The following is a 21,946-nucleotide window of genomic DNA, read 5'->3' as shown; positions in this document are numbered from 1 at the left end:
TCAGCCGCTTTGTGACCTTGAAAGAAACAGGTCGTGTAGGTCATGGCCACTTGGATGCTCTGGCCTTGTGTTCCCTGCTCTGCTTCCTGTCTCGGTCTGTAGGCTCCCGTGCATGCTGCTGGGGCTTGGCCTGGCACTCACCAGCCCTCTCCCGTCCCCGCTTGTGCACAAAGCAATGGTGTTTTGGAAGCCTGCTGTACAGAACAGAGCATACCCAGGCGATAAAAAGCATCATTGGATCTGATGGGGACCAACTCTGAGGATTCCTCTCCTCTCTGCTCTGTTCAGCAGGGGCCGATGAGCTTTGCCATGTGATAGCAGTGGAGGACCTTGGCCCAGGGTTTTGATGGGTCTCCTTTAAAACTTTTGGGCCCTGGAGTTCCCGCTGCGGCTCAGCAAGTTAAGGACCTGACGTTGTCTCTGTGAGGATTCAGGTTTAATCTCTGGCCTCGCTCAGCGGGTTAAGGATCTGCTGTTGCTACAAGCTGCGGTATAGGCTTGGATTTGATGTTGCTGTGGCTGTGGCATAGGTGGCAGCTGTCGCTCCGATTTGACCCTGGCCTGGGAACTTCCATATGCTGTAGGTGCGGCCCTAAAAAAAAAAGAAAAATTGGGAGCCCTGAAGTTGGGACTTGAGGCACCTGTCTCACCATGGGCTGCGGGATCTCTGGGTCCAGCTGTGGGTGGACTGGATTCCCCTTGCCACCTTGGCCTGGAGTCTCCCTGATGGCTGTCCTCTGTGCCAGGCTGGGCCACCAGAACACACTCCCTCTCAGAATCATCCAATGGTTTTTTTTTTTTTTTTTGGTCTTTTTAGGGCTGCACCTGCAGCATATGGAAGTTCCCAGGCTAGGGATCGAATCAGCGCAGTAGCCACTGGCCTATGCCACAGCCACAGCAATGCCAGATCCAAGCCGCATCTTCGACTTATACCACAGCTCACGGCAGCGCTGGATCCTTAACCCGCTGAGCAAGGCCAGGGATCAAACTTGCGTCCTCATGGATGCTAGTCAGATTCATTTGCCCTGAGCCATGACGGGAACTCTGAGCCATCTAATTTCACTGGGGTTTATTAAAGACCCACAGTGTGCCAGCCAGGACCTCAGACATCCCTGGCTGAATCCTCACTTGAATCTCCGGATTACTCTCCGCATTTGATAAAGGAGAAAACCAAGTCTCAGAGCGGATGAGTGACTTGGCCCAGGCCACACTGCTGTGGTGTGGAGTTGTGCTGAAAGCTGAACAGAAGGTAACTGAAACAGAGCCTGGGTTTGAAAGAGCAGTTGCTTCAGTGGAGGCGAATTGGCAGCGGGCGGGCAGGGGACTGGGTGAGTAGCTCAGGTTTGGTGCAAACCCTCCTGCCTGCCCCTGCTCACCCCATCTCTCTCATCAGCCTCCTCTGGGCCCATGACCTCAAGATGGCTCCAGATTTATACACCCACCTCTGCCAGCTTCTCCTTTTTTGTTTTTTTTGGGAGGGTTGTTTTTGGTCTTTTTAGGGCTGCACCTGCAGCATATGGAGGTTCCCAGGCTAGGGGTTGAATCAGAGCTGTAGCTGCTGGCCTACACCACAGCCACAGCCACGTGGGATCTTTAACCCAGGGAGTGGAGTGGGGCCAGGGATCGAACCTGCATCCTCACGGATGCTAGTCAGATGTGTTTCCGCTGATCCACGACGGACACGCCCAGCCCTGCCTGCTTCTTTGAGGTCCTGACTGGAATGTCAGCTTCCGCTTGGCATCTCAGACTTGAAACCTGCAACCCGAGTGTGGATACCCCACCCAGGCGCACAGCTCTTCCTCCTGCAGTGATCCTTTGCTCCGTAAACCACATCCCTACCTGCTCAGCTGCCAAGCCCACCCCTTACGAGTCTTCCTTGATTCCCCCCACCCCATTCCCAGCACACCAGCAAGTCCTATTGATTCCTCCTCCAACGTGGAGCCTAGATCCACGTCCACGGGTTCCTCCCATTTCCATGGGTTCCTCCCAGGTCCAATCAGCTGGTTCCTCTCCCTGGAATCATTAAACAGCCTCCTGTCTCATTCCTTTCCTCTTGCCCCATCCACCCCGTTTCCCACTTTTCCAAAGGGATCTTTTACAAACATCAGCTTGCAGCCCTCCGCTGCTTAAAGCCCCTGCCACGACTTTCTGGGGAGAATCAGATGCCTCTCCATGGCCTGAGAGGCTGCCTGGGAACAGGCCCGCAGCCCCCTCTCTGCCTGCTTCACACATGGGCTCCAGCAGCCACAGGGCTCCCTTCTGCTCCTCTGACCTGCCAAGCTCATTTGCACCTCTGGGATTGGCCGTTGCTGCCCCCTCTGCCCAGAACATCCCTTTTCCAGATGTTCATGTGGCTACTTCCTTTCTCCTCAGTCAGATTTCAGCCCAGATAGCACTTTCTTAGCCAGACCCTCCCTGACTTTCCAGTCTGGAGGTGTCCTGTTCCCTCCCCATCCCAGCCTCTATGACATCAGCCTTTTTCATTTTCCTCAAAGCATCTTTCACTCCTAAGAAATTATAGGGAGTTCCTGTCGTGGCACAGCAGAAGCAAATCCGACTAAGAACCATGAGGTTGAGGGTTCGATCCCTGGCCTCGCTCAGTGGGTTGAGGATCTGGTGTTGCCATGAGCCGTGGTGTAGGTTGCAGACTCGGGTTGGATCTGGCGTTTCTGTGGCTCTGGTGTAGACCGACAGCTGTAGCTCCGATTCGACCCCTAGCCTGGGAACCTCCACATGCTGTGAGTGCAGCCCTAAAAAGACAAAAGACACACACACACAAAAACATCTCCCATCACCGTGTAAGTTCTTGCCTGTCCTATTCACACTATATACCCAGCACATAAAAGTATACAATACATTTTGAACATCTTTGGGAAATAATTATAGACCAATAGGTAACTGTAAGGAAAACAATGTACAGGGAAGAAAGGAATGCTAGAGAAAAATCGACGAAGCCAAAAGTTGTTTTTTTGAAAGAATCAACAAAATGAACAAACCTTCAGCTAGACCAAGCAAGAAAAAAAAAAAAAAAAAAAAGGAAACTATTCAAATTACTAAAATCAGGAATGAAAAAGGAGGCACTACTACCAAACTTACAGAAATAGAAAGGATTACAAGGAATATCATGAAACAAAAAAATTTTTTTTTGGTCTTCTTAGGGTCGCACCTGCGGCATATGGAGGTTCCCGGGCTAGGGGTCAAATGGGAGCTGTAGCCACTGGCCTACACCACAGCCACAGCCACACCAGATCCGAGCCACGTCTGTGGTAAAAGGAGATAAAGCCATAAAAAGGAGCGAAGTACTGACACATGGTACGACATGGACAAACCTGAAAGCACTATGCCGAATGATGGAAGTCAGACCCGAAAGACCACATATTTATGACCATCTAGGTAGGAAGCGCTCATAAAAAATGTCCAGAATAGGTGAATCCATAGAGACAGAACATGGACAAGTGGTTGCCAGGGGCTGGGGGAAGGTGGGAATAGGAAGTGAGCCTGAAAGGGTACAGGTTTTCTTTGGGGCTGATGAAGAATCGTCTGGAAAAAGTGGAGATGGTTGCGCAGCCTTGGGAATACACTAAAAAGCCACTGATTTGCACACTTGAGTGGTGATTTGATTTGATTTGATTTGATTTTTGTCTTTTGTCTTTTTAGGGTCACACCTGCCACATATGGAGGTTCTCAAGCTAGGGGTCAATTCTGAGCATTGCTGTGGCAGTGGTGCAGGCCGGCACCTGCAGCTCTGATTCAATCCCTAGCCTGGGAACCTCCATATGCCGTGCATGTGGCCCTAAAAAGCAAAACAACCCCCCTCTCCCCCCGAGAGAGGCCTGTGACCATCCCTTCTGAAATGGTCCTTTCTGTGGCCATTAATAATTCTCTCATATTTTCTTCATCGGATTTATCCCCGTGCTTGATTTTTTCTTTTTTTTTTTCTTTTCTTGGCAATGTTACTTCTTTGCCTTCCCTACCAGCGCAGAGCCAGGACCTGGTGAGCCAGGCTCCCTGCCCACACCAGCATCCAGCGAAGCATCTGCCCCACAGGAGGCGCTCAGTATTTGTTGAGCGAGCGAGTGATAGATGCCCTTAACGCCTCCCCCAGTCCAGGCTTCCCACAGTGGTCCAGGCTGACTTGCCCTGCCCTTCCCACAGTGGTCCAGGCTGACTGCACTGCCCATGGCCAGCACCAATTTTTTTTTGTTTTTTTGTTTTTTTTTTTTTTTTTTTTTTTACTGTGGCACGTAGCAGCTTGATGTGGGATCTGTTTCCAGACCAGGGGTCGAACCCTGGCCACAGCGGTTCAAGCGCCTTATCCTAACCACTAGACTATCAGGGGACTCCCCTGGAGGATTTTTTTTTATGGCCTCTGGGGCCCACTTTGCCTCCCCTGCAGCAGACCCAAACTGGCCCCCAGGAGCAGCCCTGAACCCACAGTGATGGGAACTGGGGTATGACTACCCCAGCCCCCTCATCCTGCAAGTGGAATCACTTGGAGGTGTCCCACATTGGCTCCCAGGTTGCCTGAGGGCACGGAGTGGAGCTCGCAGGCGCTCTAGCTTGGTAACACGCTCTTTGTAGAAGGGCTTTCCCCCTTCTCGCTTCTCCATACTGCATGCCCCAAAGGGTGTGTCTCTAGCTAAATCAACACCTTATACTCAAATCCTTACCTCAGGGTCTGCTTCTGGGGGAATTCAAACGAAGAAGGAATGAAGGAATGAAGAAATGAAAAGCCCAGGCTTAAATCCTCATTCCACCTCTTGGGCAAACCACACCTTTGCTGGACTTTTCTTCCTTCAGTGACATGGGTGACACAGTTCTCACCCCGAAGGGCTTAGAGAGAATCCAGAGGGATCATGGTGGCAGCACCAGGTGCTCTGATTCTTGTCCTGCCCTCTTTATCGCCACCTTCAATGGGCAGGTGCAGCAGACATGCGGCCAGAGGGCCTGGCACCTGGAGGTTTGCCCAGTGCGCCTTGGGTCAGCCCTCGGCAGCTTCCTGTCCGCCTTCCTCCCAGGGGCTCTGTCTGTGGAAAGGAAACAGTAGAAGGCTTGGTTGCTAGGGAAGCCCAGCATCACCTGCAGGTTAATGTTTTGTCATTGATGACCACGTTTTCCAGTGAGCTCCCCCGTTATCCCCGCCCCCCCCGCCCCCCCGCAGACAGAAATGTGCTGTGGCAGCAGTTACACTCCCCTCGCCCGCGTCTAAGGGTCTGCCTTCAGTCTCTGCCTTTGTCAAGCAGCCACAGCGACCCATTTTAGGTCCCAACTCGGAGAAGGAAGGAGACTCCCCCGCTGGGTTCGACAACATGCTCCCTTGACCCCTCGCAGCTGCCCTGAGCACTAAAAGTTCTTGCCGAGCTCGAGAAACCTGCCAAAATAAGTCCGAACCCCTTGAACTCATCTCTCCCCCTTAACAAAGCAGCCTCCTCCCTCCTGAAAGGCACCATTGTCACTGGGACAAGCCACCTCTGTCCTCCCCGCAGCTGGAGCCTGTGCCTCGTGTCCCCTGGGGGCCGGCGGAACCCCAGAGGCAGCCCAGTGTCCTCCTTCCCCGCGCCGTCAAGTAGCAGGCACGGTCCTGGGGACGGGAGCCCATGGAGCCGTTCTCAGATACCAGGCAGTGCTCCTTTTGCATTAAGAGGGGAATTGCAGCCAGTGTCAGAGATGCAGGTTGCTTATTGGCAGATGGGACTTATGACCCTTCAGCTCCTAAGCAGAGACCCTAAACTCAAATGCGTACAGCCGCCAGGCAGCGGCGTAACCAGGGAGGTGTTGTGAGTGGAAAACAGTAGGGAGCGGTGGGGACTGGGGCATCAATAGCACCCGCCCTGATCACCAAAGCAGCGCACTCAGCTCCAGCGAGCAGCCGTCAGGGACCCTATGTTACCCTGTCTTCTAAATCTACAGACAAGCCAGACATCTAGCTCCGAGGGGGAGGGGACGTCTTCTGTCTTTAAGCGTTGGCAACGAATTTGCCTTAAAAAAAAAAAAGAACACTTCATGAGCTAAACAAAACAGCTCTGCCTGCCAGATCAGTTTAAGTCTCTTCTCCAAAGTTTCCGTGAGAGTACCGCTGTTAGGAGGTACATTTCACTTGTCTATACATTGCTTTATTCAACTATTTTTTCAAAACATTGATTCAAAAGATGTATCATGGGCCAAGGATTCTGGAAGCCTCAGGGTGCTGGAATGACTCAGAAGAGTTCCCAGCTGAGCGTGGTTGTGTGTGTGTGTGTGTGTGTGTGTGTGTGTCTGTATTGACTGGGGGCGGGGGGGGGAACACGGATATGAAAACAAGTCATTGTGGGCCACTGAATAAATGATAACCTCAGGCAAGGACTTGATAACTGCAAGGGGCCATGGGTACCGGAGGAAGCAGTGATTGTGTCAAGGGACAAGGTGACAGGGAGGACCTCAGCACATTTGAGCTGCACTTCCCAGGGTGAGAAGGGCAGGAGAACAGTGCATGCAGGGGTCCAACCCGGGCCAAGGCACAGAGGCTGAGCCAGCGTGCAGATGCTTGGGAGTAGCTGAGTTTTGTCCAGACAGAGAGCAGACAAAACAGACAGGAGAGGAGGTGACTGGAGCTGAGAAGAGCCCTGCCCCCCCCCGCCACCCCCCCAATCTTGCTTTCTCCATCTGCATCCAAAACACTCGTGATATGAAATTTTGTTGGTGCAAATACAAATGACAGCGCAGCTTCCCTGCTCTTCTGCCTCTTTGGCCTTGAGAGTGGCCTTGGCAGCCTCCCTGGCAGGCGGAAATGCACACAGGGGTCCTGGGGCTTGGAAACCCTGAAAGGGAACAGAATAAATCCCAAGGCTCGGTGCCATGGCCCTGTCCCAGCAAACACCCGAGCCAGTTTCTTTCTTTGCTATTTTTAAATTTTTCAAATTCTACAGGGTTTTACAAAAGAAAATCAAAGACTCTGTTTGCCAGGTTAATCAAATGGCTCAAGTCGTGGCTCTTTTCCCATCCTCCCCCCCCCACAGTCTCTCGCCCCACAAAGCCGATTAAGATGATTAAAATAAAGCCCGCTGCATTTTAAGTTCCCTCTGGATGGCAGAGCAGAGGGGTTCGTGTGACAGCTTTGTGCTGGAGATGAGGGTCAGTAGCCCTGCCCCCAAAGTACGATGGGGTGAGTCCTGAAACCCCACCCTGGAAGAGGTAGAGACGGCGGCTGGCTCCCTGCTCTCACCCTCCCCCGGTTGCCATAGTCACCGCCTGTTTACTTTGGGATGAGGCAGAGATGTGCTAACCACCTCCTTCTCTTGCTGATGTTTCAGAGCAAGAAAGACCCTTCCTTGTGGATGTGCCCCTTCCACCCGCCGCTCCAGCTCTTTTTCATTATCCGCAACACGAGGCAGCTGCGTGACTTTGGTCTATCCAAGGTCAAGATTTGGAATTACTGGACGGCTGATGGCGTAAGTGACTGACTCCAGTTCCTCGCTGGGCACTTGGCTGATGGACGCACTTAGCACCATCTAAGAGCCCAATTCCTGAAGTTGCAGAATGGGTACCTGGGTGTAGCAAGGGCCCCTTGGGGGGAATCTCCCCCGACATCATCAGAGCCACCAGGAGCAGAGCCTCCACTGAAGGTTTGGGAAGTGCAAATCCAGTCACCCTTGGAGGGAACTGAAGAGATATAAATGGAGGTTCAGCTTTAGCAGATATGGAAACAGACACACAGAGAGGTTAGGCAATATGGCTCAAGTCACACAGCCAGTAAGCGTCAGAGTGAGGATTTGAACCCTTGAAGTCAGACTCCAGGACCATTCACTTAGGCAGCGTTTCTCAAACTATGATCCGCAGTGACTCACCTGGGATCTGGATAAAGTGCAGGTTCTAATGTAGCAGGTCTAGGGCAGGGCCCACAGTTCTGAGTGTCTAACGAGCTCCAGGCGGCCCAGTGCTCCTGGTGTGTGGACCCCACTCTTAACAGCCAGGCTCTTAAAGCTCTGTGCCCTCTGGTCTCTCTGGTTTCAGAACCCCTCCCCTCCTTCCTACCCTCACACCCTTACCCACACCCAAGCCCTCACCCTTGCGTCCTTGCTTTCTTCTCTGAGCTATTTTTCATGTATTCCTTTGTAGTTATTCCTTCAATCAGCATCAATTACTGAGCACGTCCTAGGTGCTATCAGGCTTCGTGATTGATTCTGAGGACACTGATGTAAAGACAGCCTATGCCTTGGAGGTACTCCTCATCTAAAAGCCAGCAGACCTGGGAGTTCCCTGGTGGTCTAGGGGTTAGGATTCAGCACTTTCATGGATGAGGCCCTGGTTCAATCCCTGGTCAGGGGAATGAGATCCCACATGAAGCCACTGCACATGGCGGCCAGTAAAATAAAGTAAAATAAAAACTGGCAGACAAGTAAATGTAGAAATATTGATACTGAGGGATGAAGGCCTTGATAAAGCTAAACCCAGAGTGCCCAGGATTTCAGACAGAAGCCCCAGGGACTCAGCAGGGAACTCAGTGAGTGAGGAGGGAGAGGACCCCCTCAGCCTATCCTGGTTTCCCCTCTTATGATAGAAAAGGGGGGGCAAGAATTGTTCTACTTTCTAATCTGCTAAAAGGGAAACAATAATACAAATGAGATGATAAATGGGAACCGATCCTCAGCCTCAATGTTGTTAGAGAGACACTAGGGCCTGGTGGGGAGTGTGGCAGACTGGCAAGCACATGGCCTAGGTAAAAGTGGGTCATTTTTCGCCTTTAACTAATGGCCACTACAAAGCAGTGCCAGCCAGTGTTACTGGATCTTCTGAACATGCCCAAGAAGCTGGGAATCCGGATTTTGAGATGAGTTGTTCTGTTTGCACATGTCCATAGCTACTTTCTTTTTGTTTAATTTAATTTAATTTAATTTGCTTTTTAGGGCCGCACTCATGGCATATGGAAGTTCCCAGGCTAGGGATCCCATTGGAGCTACAGCTGCCGGCCTATGCCACAGCCACAGCAACGCAGGATCCGAGCTGCATCTGCGACCCACACCACAGCTCATGGCAACACCAGATCCTTAACCCCCTGAGCAAGGCGAGGGATCGAACCCGCAACCTCATGGTTCCTAGTCGGATTTGTTTCTGCTGTGCCAAGATGGGAACTCCAATAGCTACTTTAAATTCTTTTGAAATCACCCTACAGTCCAAACCAAAATTCATCTCTGGGCTGGAGCTGGCCTTTCCCAGCTTGTGCCCCCTGGAGCCAGGAGGAGGGAGCCCGCCTCAGGCTGGGAGAGGCCCGGGGAGGTTCTTGAAGATGCACATACCTGAACTCTAGTGGACAGAGAGGCACTGAGCAAGGCAGATAAGGGAGCGGATTTCCGGTGGAAGGAGGTACCTGGGCCAAGGCAGAGACGTATGAAGAGTCCAGCCTCCTAATCCCTCTCCCTGACCCCAGCCCAAGCCTCCAGTCTGTCTCCAGTAGCCATAGGAGGCCTGAGCATGACTCTATGGGTTCAAACCCTCAAGGGCTCCCCTTGACCCAGATAATCCAGGTCAGATCTCTGCATGCGACATCAGAGCCCCCTAATCCCTGTGTGTCAAGCCTGCCTTTCCCTCAGCACCTGCCCCTGGCTCATGCCACCCTCCACAGTACCAGCTGCTCATGGTCCCTGCCCCCCCAGCCCCTCCCATCTCGCTCAACTCGAAATGCCCGCCTCTGCCTCAGATTCCTGGAAAACCCAGACATCCCTTTCTGGGATGCTGGCCTGCCCCTCCGACCCCTGTGCCCTTCGGGCCCTCACGAACCTGTTCCACCTCCCCTGTACCAGGGGTGACAGCTGCCTCCCCATCCCACGTGGGCCTCTGGGGAGCAAGGCTCCAGTCGTCTCCACCACCGCTCTATCCAAGTAGGAACACACGGTTGTCGAATGACTGAATGAGTTCATTCCCCAGGGGCCCAAAGCAGTTGGGATCCAGATGAGAGACTGAGAGCAGGGGGGGTTAGGATGCTTGCCCGGGGCCCGAGCACAGATTAGGGGAGACTAACCTGCCTCCTCCCTCCTTCCTGGCCTCCCTTCCCGTGTGCCTCTTCCTGCTGATTCTCCATCCCACCCTCCCCCTGCTCACCCAGCACCGAATAAACATCTGCTAGGTTCTAGGGATCTGGAGGCTAACGTGGCAGACACAGTCTCAGCCGGCTCTGTTCACACACAGAGCCGCTTGAGAGAGGCAACAAAAAGCTTTCTCTGATTTCTCTCTTCTTGAGGTTTTCTTTTCTTTCTTTCTTTTTTTTTTTAAAAAAACAAAAAAACAAAAAAAACCCCCAGATACCTAGGAGTTCCCATCATGGCTCAGGGGTAACGAACCCAACTAGTATCCATGAGGATGCGGGTTTGATCCCTGGCCTTGCTCAGTAGGTTAAGGAGCCAGGGTTGCCGTGAGCTGTGGTGTAGGTCGCAGATGTGGCTCAGATCTGGTGTTGCTGTGGCTGTGGTGTAGGCAGGCAGCTACAGCTCCGATTCAACGCCTCGCCTGGGAGCTCCCATATGGCATGGGTGCGGCCCCAGAAAGAAAATCCTTAAAGTTTAAATTTGAGAACAAGTCCAAACCACTGGAATAAATGCAGAGGTTTCCATGGGCATGTCAGCCTCCCCTGCCCCTCCCCCCTCCCCCCCGCCACTCCCAAGCCCGGGGCCAGCCCTGGCCAGTGTATACAGGGGGGCTCTCCTCCAGGCCCCGGTGCGGCTCAGGCCTGTGTAGCCGCAGCAGCCGCTCCCAGCCTCTGCCAGCCTCTAGGGCTGGGTCCTCTCATCCAGTCTGCCTGACACTTCCTGGCAGGCGGTCATCAGCATCTTCTGGAATGGGTAACGGAACAGCCCTGGCTGCTCGAGCCCGTGCCCTGGAGCTCGGCCCTGTCATTGACTGTATAGCTCAGGCCAAGAAAAGCGGATTTTATGCGCTGGATTACAAAGAAGATAAGCTTCATCCCTTCTTTTTGGCCGAGGCCTTGCCTTTTTCCGTTAGCCTGCACTTGGCCTTCCCTGTGTGCTGGGAATAGAAAAGAGGGGCCAGACGTCGGGGTATCGTGGCAGGTGCTTTGGGGAGCGGCCGGCCGCCGTGTTTCTACACAGAGGAGAGCGTGCAGGACCGCAGTCCCTGGCGGGGGCATCACTTATGTCACGCGCACCCATCTGTTGCCAGAATTTTCCGGGGGCAGAAAGCGCCACACAAATGCAGCTGCAGGTTGGTTTGATTTAATATTCTCCAGAGAATGCCATTACTGTGTGTTTTAAAGGAGATAAAATGAGAGTTTATAGGAAATATAGTGCAGCCTGGTAGACACGGCTTGTTAATAGAGTGTTTTGTGTCTGCGAACCCAAGGAAGAAAAGCTAAATGTGAGGCGCTCATCCAACCAAGGCTTGTTTAGAACCTGAGAAAAGAAGGTGCTAGATGAAGGGGGAGTCTCTCTTATTGGAAAATACGCTGCCCATTGAATCCTCGGGCTAACTTGGATGGGCTCCCTACCCGCTCATCAGGCGATGCCGTGAGTGCCCGCCGGCCCTGAGGAGAGGGACTTCAGGACAGAGTCAGGACACAGAGGCTGGAGTCTGTCCGTGCAGGCGCACAGGGCGGCAGGCAGGAGTCGCGGTATTTGTCACAGCGGCCGCCATTGACCCGGGGCTGCATGCATCAGGCAGGCCTGAGGCCCCCGGGGAGGCACTCGGGGAACGTGTGAGGCCAGGACAAAGAATGAAACAAATGAATCATCTCAATCAACGACCGCCCCCCACCCCCCGCCCCCGCCATCCTACAAGGTGGATGCTGTCAGGCTCGCACCTTGCAGGTAAAGAAGCCAGGGTTTAGACTAAAGAGGTCCTACAGGCCAGAGAGACTGTGTCTTTTTGGCCTACTTTGTCCGCTGTGCCGTCTTGAGAAGGATCTAGAATTTTCTTTCTGGTCCGTCCAGGAAAGGTGTGTGATTGATCAGTGATATCTCGCTTGGGCTCAGGAGGAGGATGCGATGATATGCTTGTCGCGTTGTTTCATGTTTCCCTGGATCGAATGACTTGCCCAGCTAGTGCAGAGTAGGGACAGAAGTGGGAAGGGCACATGGGGTCTGTGGGTTTTGCTGCAGTTTTCTTTTTACTTTCTTTCTTTTTTTGTCTTTTTGCCTTTTCTAGGGCCGTGCCCGCGGCATATGGAGGTTCCCAGGCTAGGGGTCTCATCGGAGCCATAGCCACCAGCCTACGCCAGAGCCACAGCAATGCCAGATCCGAGCCGCATCTGCAACCTACACCACAGCTCACGGCAACGCCAGATCCTTCACCCACGGAGCGAGGCCAGGGATCGAACCCGCAACCTCATGGTTCCTGGTCAGATTCGCTAACCACTGCGCCACGACGGGAACTCTAGCTGCAGCTTTCTTGACCCCGCTTCCCCCGCAGAGTGGCATCTGTTAGGAGGAGGAAATCGATGTCTCCCTTCCCTGGGATGTAATAACCCATCCAAAAAGTGGGCTTTCAGCAGCTCCCCACAGTCCATCTGTTTGCCTTTATAGAAGGCACATTCATCTGCTACAAGGTTCCACCATTCAGTAAAAGCCGGCACGCCTTCCCCGTTTCCACCTACACATCCCTGTTGCAGATGCCACCTGCAGCCTGGTCACAACAGCAAGTGGCCCGGACTCATATTTCATGCATAGAAATGGTGCTCACAAAGTAGTTTCTGAGTAAATGAATGAATGAATGTTACATTTCCCCAGTGTTACATTTTTGTGACTTGTTATATCGATCTGGGCCAGTACGGCCCCAAAGAACTTTCTGCAATTGGAGTTCCGGTCATGGCGCATGGGCACCGAATCTGACTAGGAACCATGAGGTTGTGCAGGTTCGATCCCTGGCCTCGCTCAGTGGGTTAAGGACCCAGCATTGCCGTGAGCTCTGGTGTAGGTCGAAGATGCAGCTCAGATCCCGCATTGCTGTGGCTGTGGCGTAGGCTGGTGGCTGCAGATCCGATTCGACCCCTAGCCTGGGAACCTCCATATGCTGCAGGGGCATCCCTAAAAAGCAAGAAAAAAAAAAAAAAGGATTTTCTGCAATGATATCAACAGGCTCTATCAGCCCCATCCAGTACAGGAGCCACTAGCCACAGGCAGACACTGAGAACCTAAATTGTGGCTGAGAGACTGTATTTTATAATTTATTTCACCTTAATATTAATATAATTATCCACATATGGCTGGCAACTACATAAAGGACCACACAGGTCTTGGTGCTCAGGGAACCATGGTAACCAAATAGGCAAGGCTCTGTTCATGCAGCCTTGTCCCCTCTCATGAGGAAGGGACAGTCAACAATGGTGTCCCTTTAGGTAATGCTAAGTGTTCTGGAGATGATCAAATCGGGCAAGGGGAGAGAAGCAGGGGAGGAGAAGGCTAGGCTGCTCAGCAGAGGGGATCAAAGGCTTCTCCTGACCTGAACGTTGAGAAGGAGCAGCCCTGGGAACAGCAGCAGGAAGAGAGTTCCTGGCAAGGGGCACAGCAGGAGCAAAGGCTGTGCGGTGAACAGAGGGGCGTGGAAGGGGAGGTCCCAGCGGGAGGTGGGAGCCAGGTCTTGAGGGCTTTACTGGTTCGAATTCCAAGAGCGGCAGGATGGGGCATGGTCAGAGCCAGCCCACCTGGGGCAAACCCTGGCTCCTCCTCTTTCCCAGCCCTGCGACCCTGAGTGACTTTGAGCATGTTACACTCTGCCTCTATGCCTCCGTTTCCTCATCTGCGAAATGGGATAATTTTTTTTAAATTGAAGTATAGTTTGTTTATAAGACGGGATAATTCTTGTTCAGAAGTATAGTTGGTTGGGAATTCCCATCGTAGCTCAGTGGTTAACAAATCCAGCTAGGAACCATGAGGTTGCGGGTTCAATCCCTGGCCTTGCTCAGTGGATTAAGGATCCAGCGTTGCTGTGAGCTGTGCTGTAGGTCACAGACACAGCTCCGATCCCGCATTGCTGTGGCTCTGGTGTAGGCCGGTGGCTACAGCTCTGATTTGACCCCTAGCCTGGGAATCTCCATATGCCCCGGGAGCAGCCCAAGAAATGGCAAAAAGACAAAAAAAAAAAAAAGAAGAAGTATAGTTGATTTACAATGTTGTGCCAATTTCTGCTGCACAGCAAGGGGACCCAATCATACATTTACATACATTCATTTTCTCATGTTATCTTCCATCATCTTCTATCCCAAGAGACTGGATATAGTTCCCTGTGCTGTAAAGTAGGACCTTGTTGTCTATCCATTCTAAATGTGATGGTTTGTCTACGGCCATACCACCCCAAATGCACCCGATCTCCTCTAAATGTAATAGTTGGTGTCTACTAACCCCAAACTCCCCATCCATCCCACTCCCTCTCTCACCCTCCTTGGCAACCACAAGTCTGTTCTCCCTGTCTGTGAGTCTGTTTCTGTTCTGTAGGCAGGTTCATTTGTGCCATATTTTAGATTCTGCATAAATGATATCATAAGGTCTTTGTCTTTCTCTGACTTCGCTCAGTATGAGAGTCTCTAGTTGCATCCATGTTGCTGCAAATGGCATTATTTCATTCTTTTTTTATGGCTGCATAGTATTCCATTATGTATATGTACCACATCTTCTTAATGCATTCATCTGTTGATGGGCATGAGGTGGGATAATTCTTGTTCAGTTAATACAATATGAAGTGCTCAGAATGTTTCCTGGCCTTTCTGAGCTCTATACAAAGGTCAGCTCTCGGTATTAGTATTATTGGAGGGATTTTGGACAAGGGATGACACAATCTGATTGCAGAGTTGAAAGGATCACTCTGGCTGCTATTTGGAGAAGGGTCCAAAGGAAAGCAGGAGCCCAGAGAGGAGGCTCTTAGCATAGTCCAGCTTGGCAGCTTGAATGAGGGTTGTGGTGCTTCTGAAGTGTACCATGTAGACTCAGTTCATCCCAGAGCAATGAGAAAGGGCTTTTTTTTTTTTTTTTTTTTTGCAAGAGGGTGAGGGAGCCTCAAATGAGTGCAAAAATGAAGAGATGAGGAGTTCCTGTCGTGGTGCAGCGGAAACAACTCTGACTAGGAGCCATGAGGTTGCAGGTTCGATCCCTGGCCTCGATCAGTGGGTTAAGGATCCGGCATTGCCATGAGCTGTGGTGTAGGTTGCAGATGCGGCTCGGATCTGGCGTTGCTGTGGCTCGGACGTAGGCCAGCAGCTACAGCTCCGATGAGACCCCTAGCCTGGGGATCTCTATATGCCGAGGGTGAGGCCCTAAAAGGACAAAAAGACCAAAAAAAAAAAATAGGAAGAGATGATTTCAGTAACAACCTATGTACCCTTCACCAGCTTCAAAAATTATCAGCATTCTGCCATTTTTGTTTCATCTCTTTCCCTAACATTTAAAAATAAATTGTAGCTATCATATCATTTCACTCATAAATTTTTCATATGCATCTCTAACAGATAAGGAGTTTGTTTTTATATAACCCCAATGCCAACATCGTACCTGACAATAATTAATTATTATGCTCTAATACCATATTCAAATATCCCTAATTGCCTCAAAATTAGGGATATTTGATTACGGGTGGGGTATTTGATTACAGGTGGGGTATTAGAGCATAATAATTAATTATTGTCAGCTCTGATTTTTGTACAGTTGATTTGTTTGGATCGGGGTACAGACCAAGGCTGAACATGGCAATGACTTTGCAGTCAAAGACGTGGCCTTCATTTGGGCAGCCCAGTCAGTGCAGTCTGATGGCTCTGCCCCATGGTGGGGTTGGGGCAGCCTCGGGCCTGGGGAGCATGATGGCATCTTACTAGGGTGGCGGGTGTGGAGGGCACTGACTCAAGTGCCTGAGAGACTTCCTTGGGTGTTGATCTCGGGCTTAGTCCAGGTCACTGTCAATGCTGGAGGGTGTTCTCTGGTGGGTGGGCTGCCGCATCTGGAATCTGGGTGCAGAAACTATGCTTGGGAAGATACAGGCATGGCCACCTTGAAAGTCCCAGGAGGCTCAGGCTGGCATCAAGCCCCAACCAGCAGGGGAGCGAGAGGTGAGCAGAGAATTCTGCCTTCACATAGGGGCCCTGGAGTGGCCTCTGTGGCTCAGTGGTAATGAACCCAACTAGGATCCATGAGGATGTGTGTTCGATCCCTGGCCTCGATCAGTGGGTTAGGATATGGTGTTGCTGTGAGCCGTGGTGTAGGTCACAGACCCGTTTCAGATCCCACATTCCTGTGGCTGTGATGTAGGCTGGCAGCAATAGCTCCAAATTGACCCCTAGCCTGGGAACTTCCATATGCGGCAGGTGTGGGCCCCCCCCCCCCAAAAAAGATAGGGGCCAACAAGGTGTTCAGATGCCAACGGGAAGGTTGGGATTCAGAGCCAGGCTACTCCCAGCAGGAAGGAGAACACAGATGCAGGAGTTCCCGTTGTGGCACAGCAGAAACGAATCTGACTAGGAACCATGAAGTTGCAGGTTTGATCCCTGGCCTCGCACAGTGGGTGAAAGATCCGGCATTGCCATGAGCTGTTGTGTAGGTTGCAGACGTGGCTTGGATCTGGTGTTGCTGTGGCTCTGGTGTAGGCCAGCAGCAACAGTTCCGATTAGACCTCTAGCCTGGGAATTTCCATATGCCACGGGTGCAGCCCTCAAAAGCCAAAAAAAAAAAAAAAAGAATACAGGTGCAGAACCAGGGTAGAAGCTGAGTCCCGTGTCCTGTACTGTGCAGTCCAGGGGACAGGCTGCACCTGGGGCTGGACAGATGTCTAAGCAGCAAGGGCTTCTCACACATATGCAGGGGCCAGCCTAGGACAGCAAAGCAACCCCCTCCCTTCCCACACCTCCTGCCTGCCTTGGCCAGAGATTTAGTAGCTGAATCTGTTGATTGAAGTTCTCAGTCCCAGGGCTGGAATATCAGCCAGGATCCTCTTGGTAGCAGAGAACAGAAAATCTAATTAAATCCGGCTTAAGGACACAAAGGTGTTCTTTGGCTCAAGTTATAGGAGAGTATGAGGTGGCCGGCTTCAGGCATGGCCGGATCCAGGAGTTCACATGATGTCATCACCAATCTGCCCCTCTCCATCAGAGGGGGGGCAGATGTCTGCTTTCTTCTGTGTTGACATCATCCTCCAGTTCCAAGCGGTGGTCCCTGATGCCATCAGACTCACTCTTGATTTTAGCTGTCCTTGCACAAAGAGACTGTCCTTGGGAGAGCCCCAGATCTAGGGCCCACTGGCCAGGCCTGGGTTGCATCCTAGGGTGGGGCCCACCTTGGCCACATGAAGTGAGTTTGAGGGAATGGAAAACCGAGGGGCTGTCTCCAAAAGAAGGGAAAATCATGAGGGAAAGTGGGCAATGATACCCACGCTAGGTCCTTTTGCATTTTCCCTAAGAACACAAATGTTAGATGCTGTTGAACTTACTCATCAGCTCCCAACCTTCTCCAAGGCTTAGTTTCTGAATCAAGCTTTGCCCCTGGCCATGAAATACTTTTCTTTGGCCTTTCCACCCGGCAATGCCCTGATACCCCAAGTCGGCACCCTGAACCCCAGGTCCCTCGGCCCCACTCCAGGCTCCGCATCCTTTTGCACCTGACTCCCACCCTTTGAGTCCATCCTGTGCTCCTCCCTTTGCCCCTCGCTGCCAGTCCTAAGTCCTACCACTTCCACTGCTCAAACCTGCCTCGTTCCACATCCAACTCCTCCGTCCCCCGCTGCCTGCTGGCTCCTCTGTCTCCCCACTCCGCTCACTCATCTGCTCTGTCCCTCCATCTCAGCAGCAGAGCTGTATCGATCGCCGCACACTTGGGCCATGCGCTGGGGCCGGAAATCAGACACGCTGTCTGCCCCCGCGAGCTCTCTCCCAGGCAGGAGGGCCCAGGGGAGTGACAGCAAACCACAGTTCACTGGGGCCAGGACAGTGGCGGGGGATGAGCTGAGGGCCTCGCCGCTGCAGAATGCCTCAGGGGAGTGGCCACAGTCCCCTGCCAGCACGTGCTGTCCAGGGCATCCCGAGAAAAGGACCGTGACTCAGAGGCTGTGCCCCAGCTGACCAAAGGCCGCTCACAGACCAAGTGCCGCTGGCTCACACCCGTGTTCTCAGATTTCTTTGAATTAATCACCAACTTGGAAAAATCAGAAGGTCTTCCGTGAAACATAGGGATTTTTGACTTTTATTGAGAAACTGGAAGGTTGGCCTCACTGGGTCACATCCAAGCCTGGAAGCTTTGGTGGAGCTGAATCATGGCGCCACAGTCCCCACCACTCCCACTTGTGTCCCTGGCACAGTGGCACCATTGTCCTGACACCACCTCACTTCTCCCATTTGCCATGTTCGCCCAGGCTCCACATGTGTACATGCTGGTGACTTCCTCCATTGCTCGGACCGCAAAAATGGCTCCCTGACTCCTCCATCCTTAGGCAACTCTTATCCCCTCTGGTCCCTGGGAAGCTCTCTGTCCTCTGAGCCTTTGCTCCTGCCCTTCCCAGCCCCTGGAATGCCTTGCTGGTCTTATGACAAACCCTGCCTTTGGAATGTTCTCTGTAAATCTCTCTTTCCCTGCCAGCTTCCTGCCTGCCCCTAGCCTGCCCCAGACGCCTCCTGATGGTCTCAGCCATACCTTCCAGGCCCCAAGTCACATGTGTCCCTAGGGCATCCCTCAGTTTCCTGAGCCTCAAGTGTCCCAAACAGGTGCCCCCAGCCAGATAAGTCCCACATGCAGATTCTGTTTGGCCCTTATGGTGTTGTACAGCTCGTGAAACTTTTGACAACACTGGAAAGTTGGATTTTGATCAGCTGCCATCATTCCCTCTGTGGCGCCAGCCGGCTGGAGCCCAGGGACCCCCATAGCCTCTGACTTGGGGACCTCCCATGAGTGTGGTATTGTAGGCGCTGGAGTCTGCGACCCCTAATTTTTTGTGTGTATGTGTCTTTTTAGGGCTGCTCCAGCAGCATAGGGAGGTTCCCAAGCTAGGGGTCAAATCAGAGCTGCAGCTGCCAGCCTAACCACAGCCACAGCAACATGGGATCCGAGCCACATCTGCCTCCTACACCACAGCTCACGACAATGCCGGATCTTTAATCTCCTGAGCGAGGCCAGGGATCGAACCTGCATCCTCATGGATACTAGTCAGATTTGTTTCCCCTGAGCCACCAAGGGAACTCCTGTGACCCCCTAATTACTTAGGCTTTTGTGAACTTCTTAAGGAGAGCCCGGCTTTCATCTTTTGTGTCTCACCCAGGCCAGGATCCTGAAAGGCCCCCGTGTGGCATGTGTTGGGTGAAATGAAATTAGAAGACTTGCCTGCTGGGGCCTGAGCCCAGATGAAGCGCTTAATCTTAAGTTAGTGAGAGTCATTTTAGGCCCCATCCTGGGGGGGATGGGGTTCTCCTATGCCTGCTGCCAGCCTCAGTCAGGAGCAGGATTACTGCAGCAGGGCGGGGAGACTCCAGCCTTGTAGCCCTCAGCAGCCAGCCCCAGTGGGTGCATCTATCCAGGCCGTGGATTGGGTACAAGACAGTGATGGCAGCTCGTGTGTCTTGAGCATATTACATATTCAAAGCACTGTACGTGTATCAGCTCCTTTATTCCACACCGCAGGCCTATGCAAGCAGACCTCTGGTGATCAGCTCCATCTTCCAGATGGGGAAACTGAGGCACAGAGAAGCAGATCAACTTGCTGGTGATCACATGACTACCAGGCAGTCTCGGCCCCACCACCCGGCCCTGCCTTTCAATAGAGAGGGACGGTGTGGTCCCTGGCGAGCCGGCCCCTGCCTAGGGCAGCTGCTGCCATTCCTCTGCCCTGGCCCTGTCACGCCAGATGGCCTAAACTTTCAAGAGAGGCCAGAATTGCGCATTGTTATGCAAAAGCCCTCTGTTTTTAGATATTATCAGCCGGTTCTGAAAATTCGAACTGCTCTGTGGGCCTAACTGACCCAGGTCCAGCTGGAGGGCCACCAGTGAGTGACCCCATTTGTCAAGCCCCATCCCTGTCTGTCATCCGAGTCTGTGACGTTGAGGCATCCGAGTCATCACCCCCCATCCCCAAGGTGGCTTGTAGTAGGTTAAATGTCACGTGTCCCACCATCTTCAAGCTGCTACATCACAACAAATGGTTTGGGAGTTCCCGTCATGGCTCAGCAGTAACGAACCTGACTAGTATCCATGAGGGTGCCAGTTCGATCCCAGGCCTTGCCCAGTGGGTTAAGGATCTGGCGTTGCCACGGGCTGTGGTGTAGGTTGCAGACACAGCTTGGATCCCGTGTTGCTGTGGCTGTGGTGTGGGCTGGCAGGTGCCGCACAGATTCGACTCTCAGCCTGGGAACTTCCACATGCCACCAGTGTGGCTCTAAAAAGACAAAAGAAACAGGTTTTCGGAGTTCCCGTCGTGGCGCAGTGGTTAACGAATCCGACTAGGAACCATGAGGTTGCGGGTTCGGTCCCTGCCCTTGCTCAGTGGGTTAACGATCCGGCGTTGCCGTGAGCTGAGGTGTAGGTTGCAGACGCGGCTCGGATCCCGTGTTGCTGTGGCTCTGGCGTAGGCCGGTGGCTACAGCTCCGATTAGACCCCTAGCCTGGGAACCTCCATATGCCGCAGGAGCGGCCCAAAGAAATAGCAAAAAGACCAAAAAAAAAAAAGAAAAAAAAAAAAAGAAAGAGGTTTTCATTGGCCTTCCTCCTCAGGGACATACAAAAGGTCACTGAGATCTCCTCAAGTTCAGGTGCTCCAGGATGAGCAGGTTTAGTTCCCAGAGTCAGGCCTCAAGACAGATGGGACCGGGCCCCTTCCCTGTTTTTCCGAAGGTCTCCATCCGGGCAAGAACCCATGTGCACTGGGGCCGTGAGGTCCTAGGAGCAGGGATCTGGTTGCAAGCCCAGGCTCAGAGTCCAGCGAAGGACCCTCAACTCAACCCAAGGAGGCATCGAGGGGCAGAGGGGGGAGGGCCGAGGTGGGGGTGGGGAGGGGCAGTTCCTGAGCCAGGTCCCAAAGCCTGCGAGATGGCTCTCCGGGGGTCAGCAGCTCACTCCCCGAAGTCCCTTGTCTCTGATAAGTCTCCCAGTCAGCCTACAGGACCCTAGGTCTCTCCTGTTCTGGACCCAACACTTTCAGGCCAAGAGAGTGGGATAGGACAGCAGCCCGTGTTCTTGGGGTGTCGCCGGACCAGTGTGTGCGCCCTCCCACAAGAGGAGAGAACCCCTAGAGTGGGGGCCTCCCCCGCCACAGGCTGTGCGTGATCGGGGTCCAGTGGCGCACATCTGGTTCCCTTCCAGCTGTGCACCCAGGCAGAGGGAGGGTTTGCTCTCCCTGGCATCTGGCACCTGGCACCTGGCACCTGGGCCTGGCTCGTGCTTCGCTCCAAATGATTTCCTTCAGGCTTTGTCACCTGTGCCAAGAGCAGGTGTTTGTCTATGGGGAAAATGCTTTGGGTGCACAGGAGACCCCCCCCCCCGCCCCCGTGCCCCCCACCCCGCTGCCGCCTCTGCTTGGGCTGCTGTGATGATGGAAGCAAGCCACCATCACTCTTCGCTGAGCAGCTCGTGTGCTCTTTGCAAATGATGCGTCCTTCGACCCCAGGGCCAGCAAGGAGAATGGCCTTACCGAGTCAATTCAATTACTGAGAGCAAAATAATATTAATTGTATTGTGTTAAATGATGGATTTTTGTAACCAGAAGGGAGGATGAAGTCAAGATATGGACTAGGAAAGGTGTTCCCATCCACCACAGACCAGCCACAGAGTTTCAAAGTGCTCTTTTGAAAAGCCTTTGCAGGGAGTTCCCGTTGTGGCTCAGTGGGTTAAGAACCCGACTTAGTGTCCGTGACGACTCGGGTTCAATCCCTGGCCTCGCTCAGTGTTAAGGATCTGGCATTGCCATGAGCTGTGGTGTAGGTCACAGATGCAGCTGCAATTCAACCCCTAACAACCCCCTAGGAGCTTCCCTATGCCTCGGGTACAGCCCTCAAAAGAAGAAAAGAAAA

At 52.7% G+C, this 21,946-nt stretch overlaps 1 protein-coding gene across 3 annotated transcripts in view; it reads left to right on the top strand.

Moving 5' to 3' along the window:
- The window catches only part of KATNIP (katanin interacting protein), a 218,146-nt gene that overhangs the window by 141,416 nt on the left and 54,784 nt on the right, over positions 1 to 21,946 (top strand). For all 3 annotated transcript variants that reach the window (XM_047780241.1, XM_047780240.1, XM_047780239.1), the window contains one exon: positions 7,290 to 7,427. In XM_047780241.1, coding sequence (XP_047636197.1) covers positions 7,290 to 7,427 — 138 coding nt within the window. The remainder of the gene's footprint in view (positions 1 to 7,289; positions 7,428 to 21,946) is intronic.

Source organism: Phacochoerus africanus, chromosome 5, assembly GCF_016906955.1.
Source record: "Phacochoerus africanus isolate WHEZ1 chromosome 5, ROS_Pafr_v1, whole genome shotgun sequence".
Lineage (NCBI taxonomy): Eukaryota > Metazoa > Chordata > Mammalia > Artiodactyla > Suidae > Phacochoerus > Phacochoerus africanus.
Note: the sequence above shows the minus strand (reverse complement) of the source record. Positions and strands in the feature narration are given on the sequence as shown.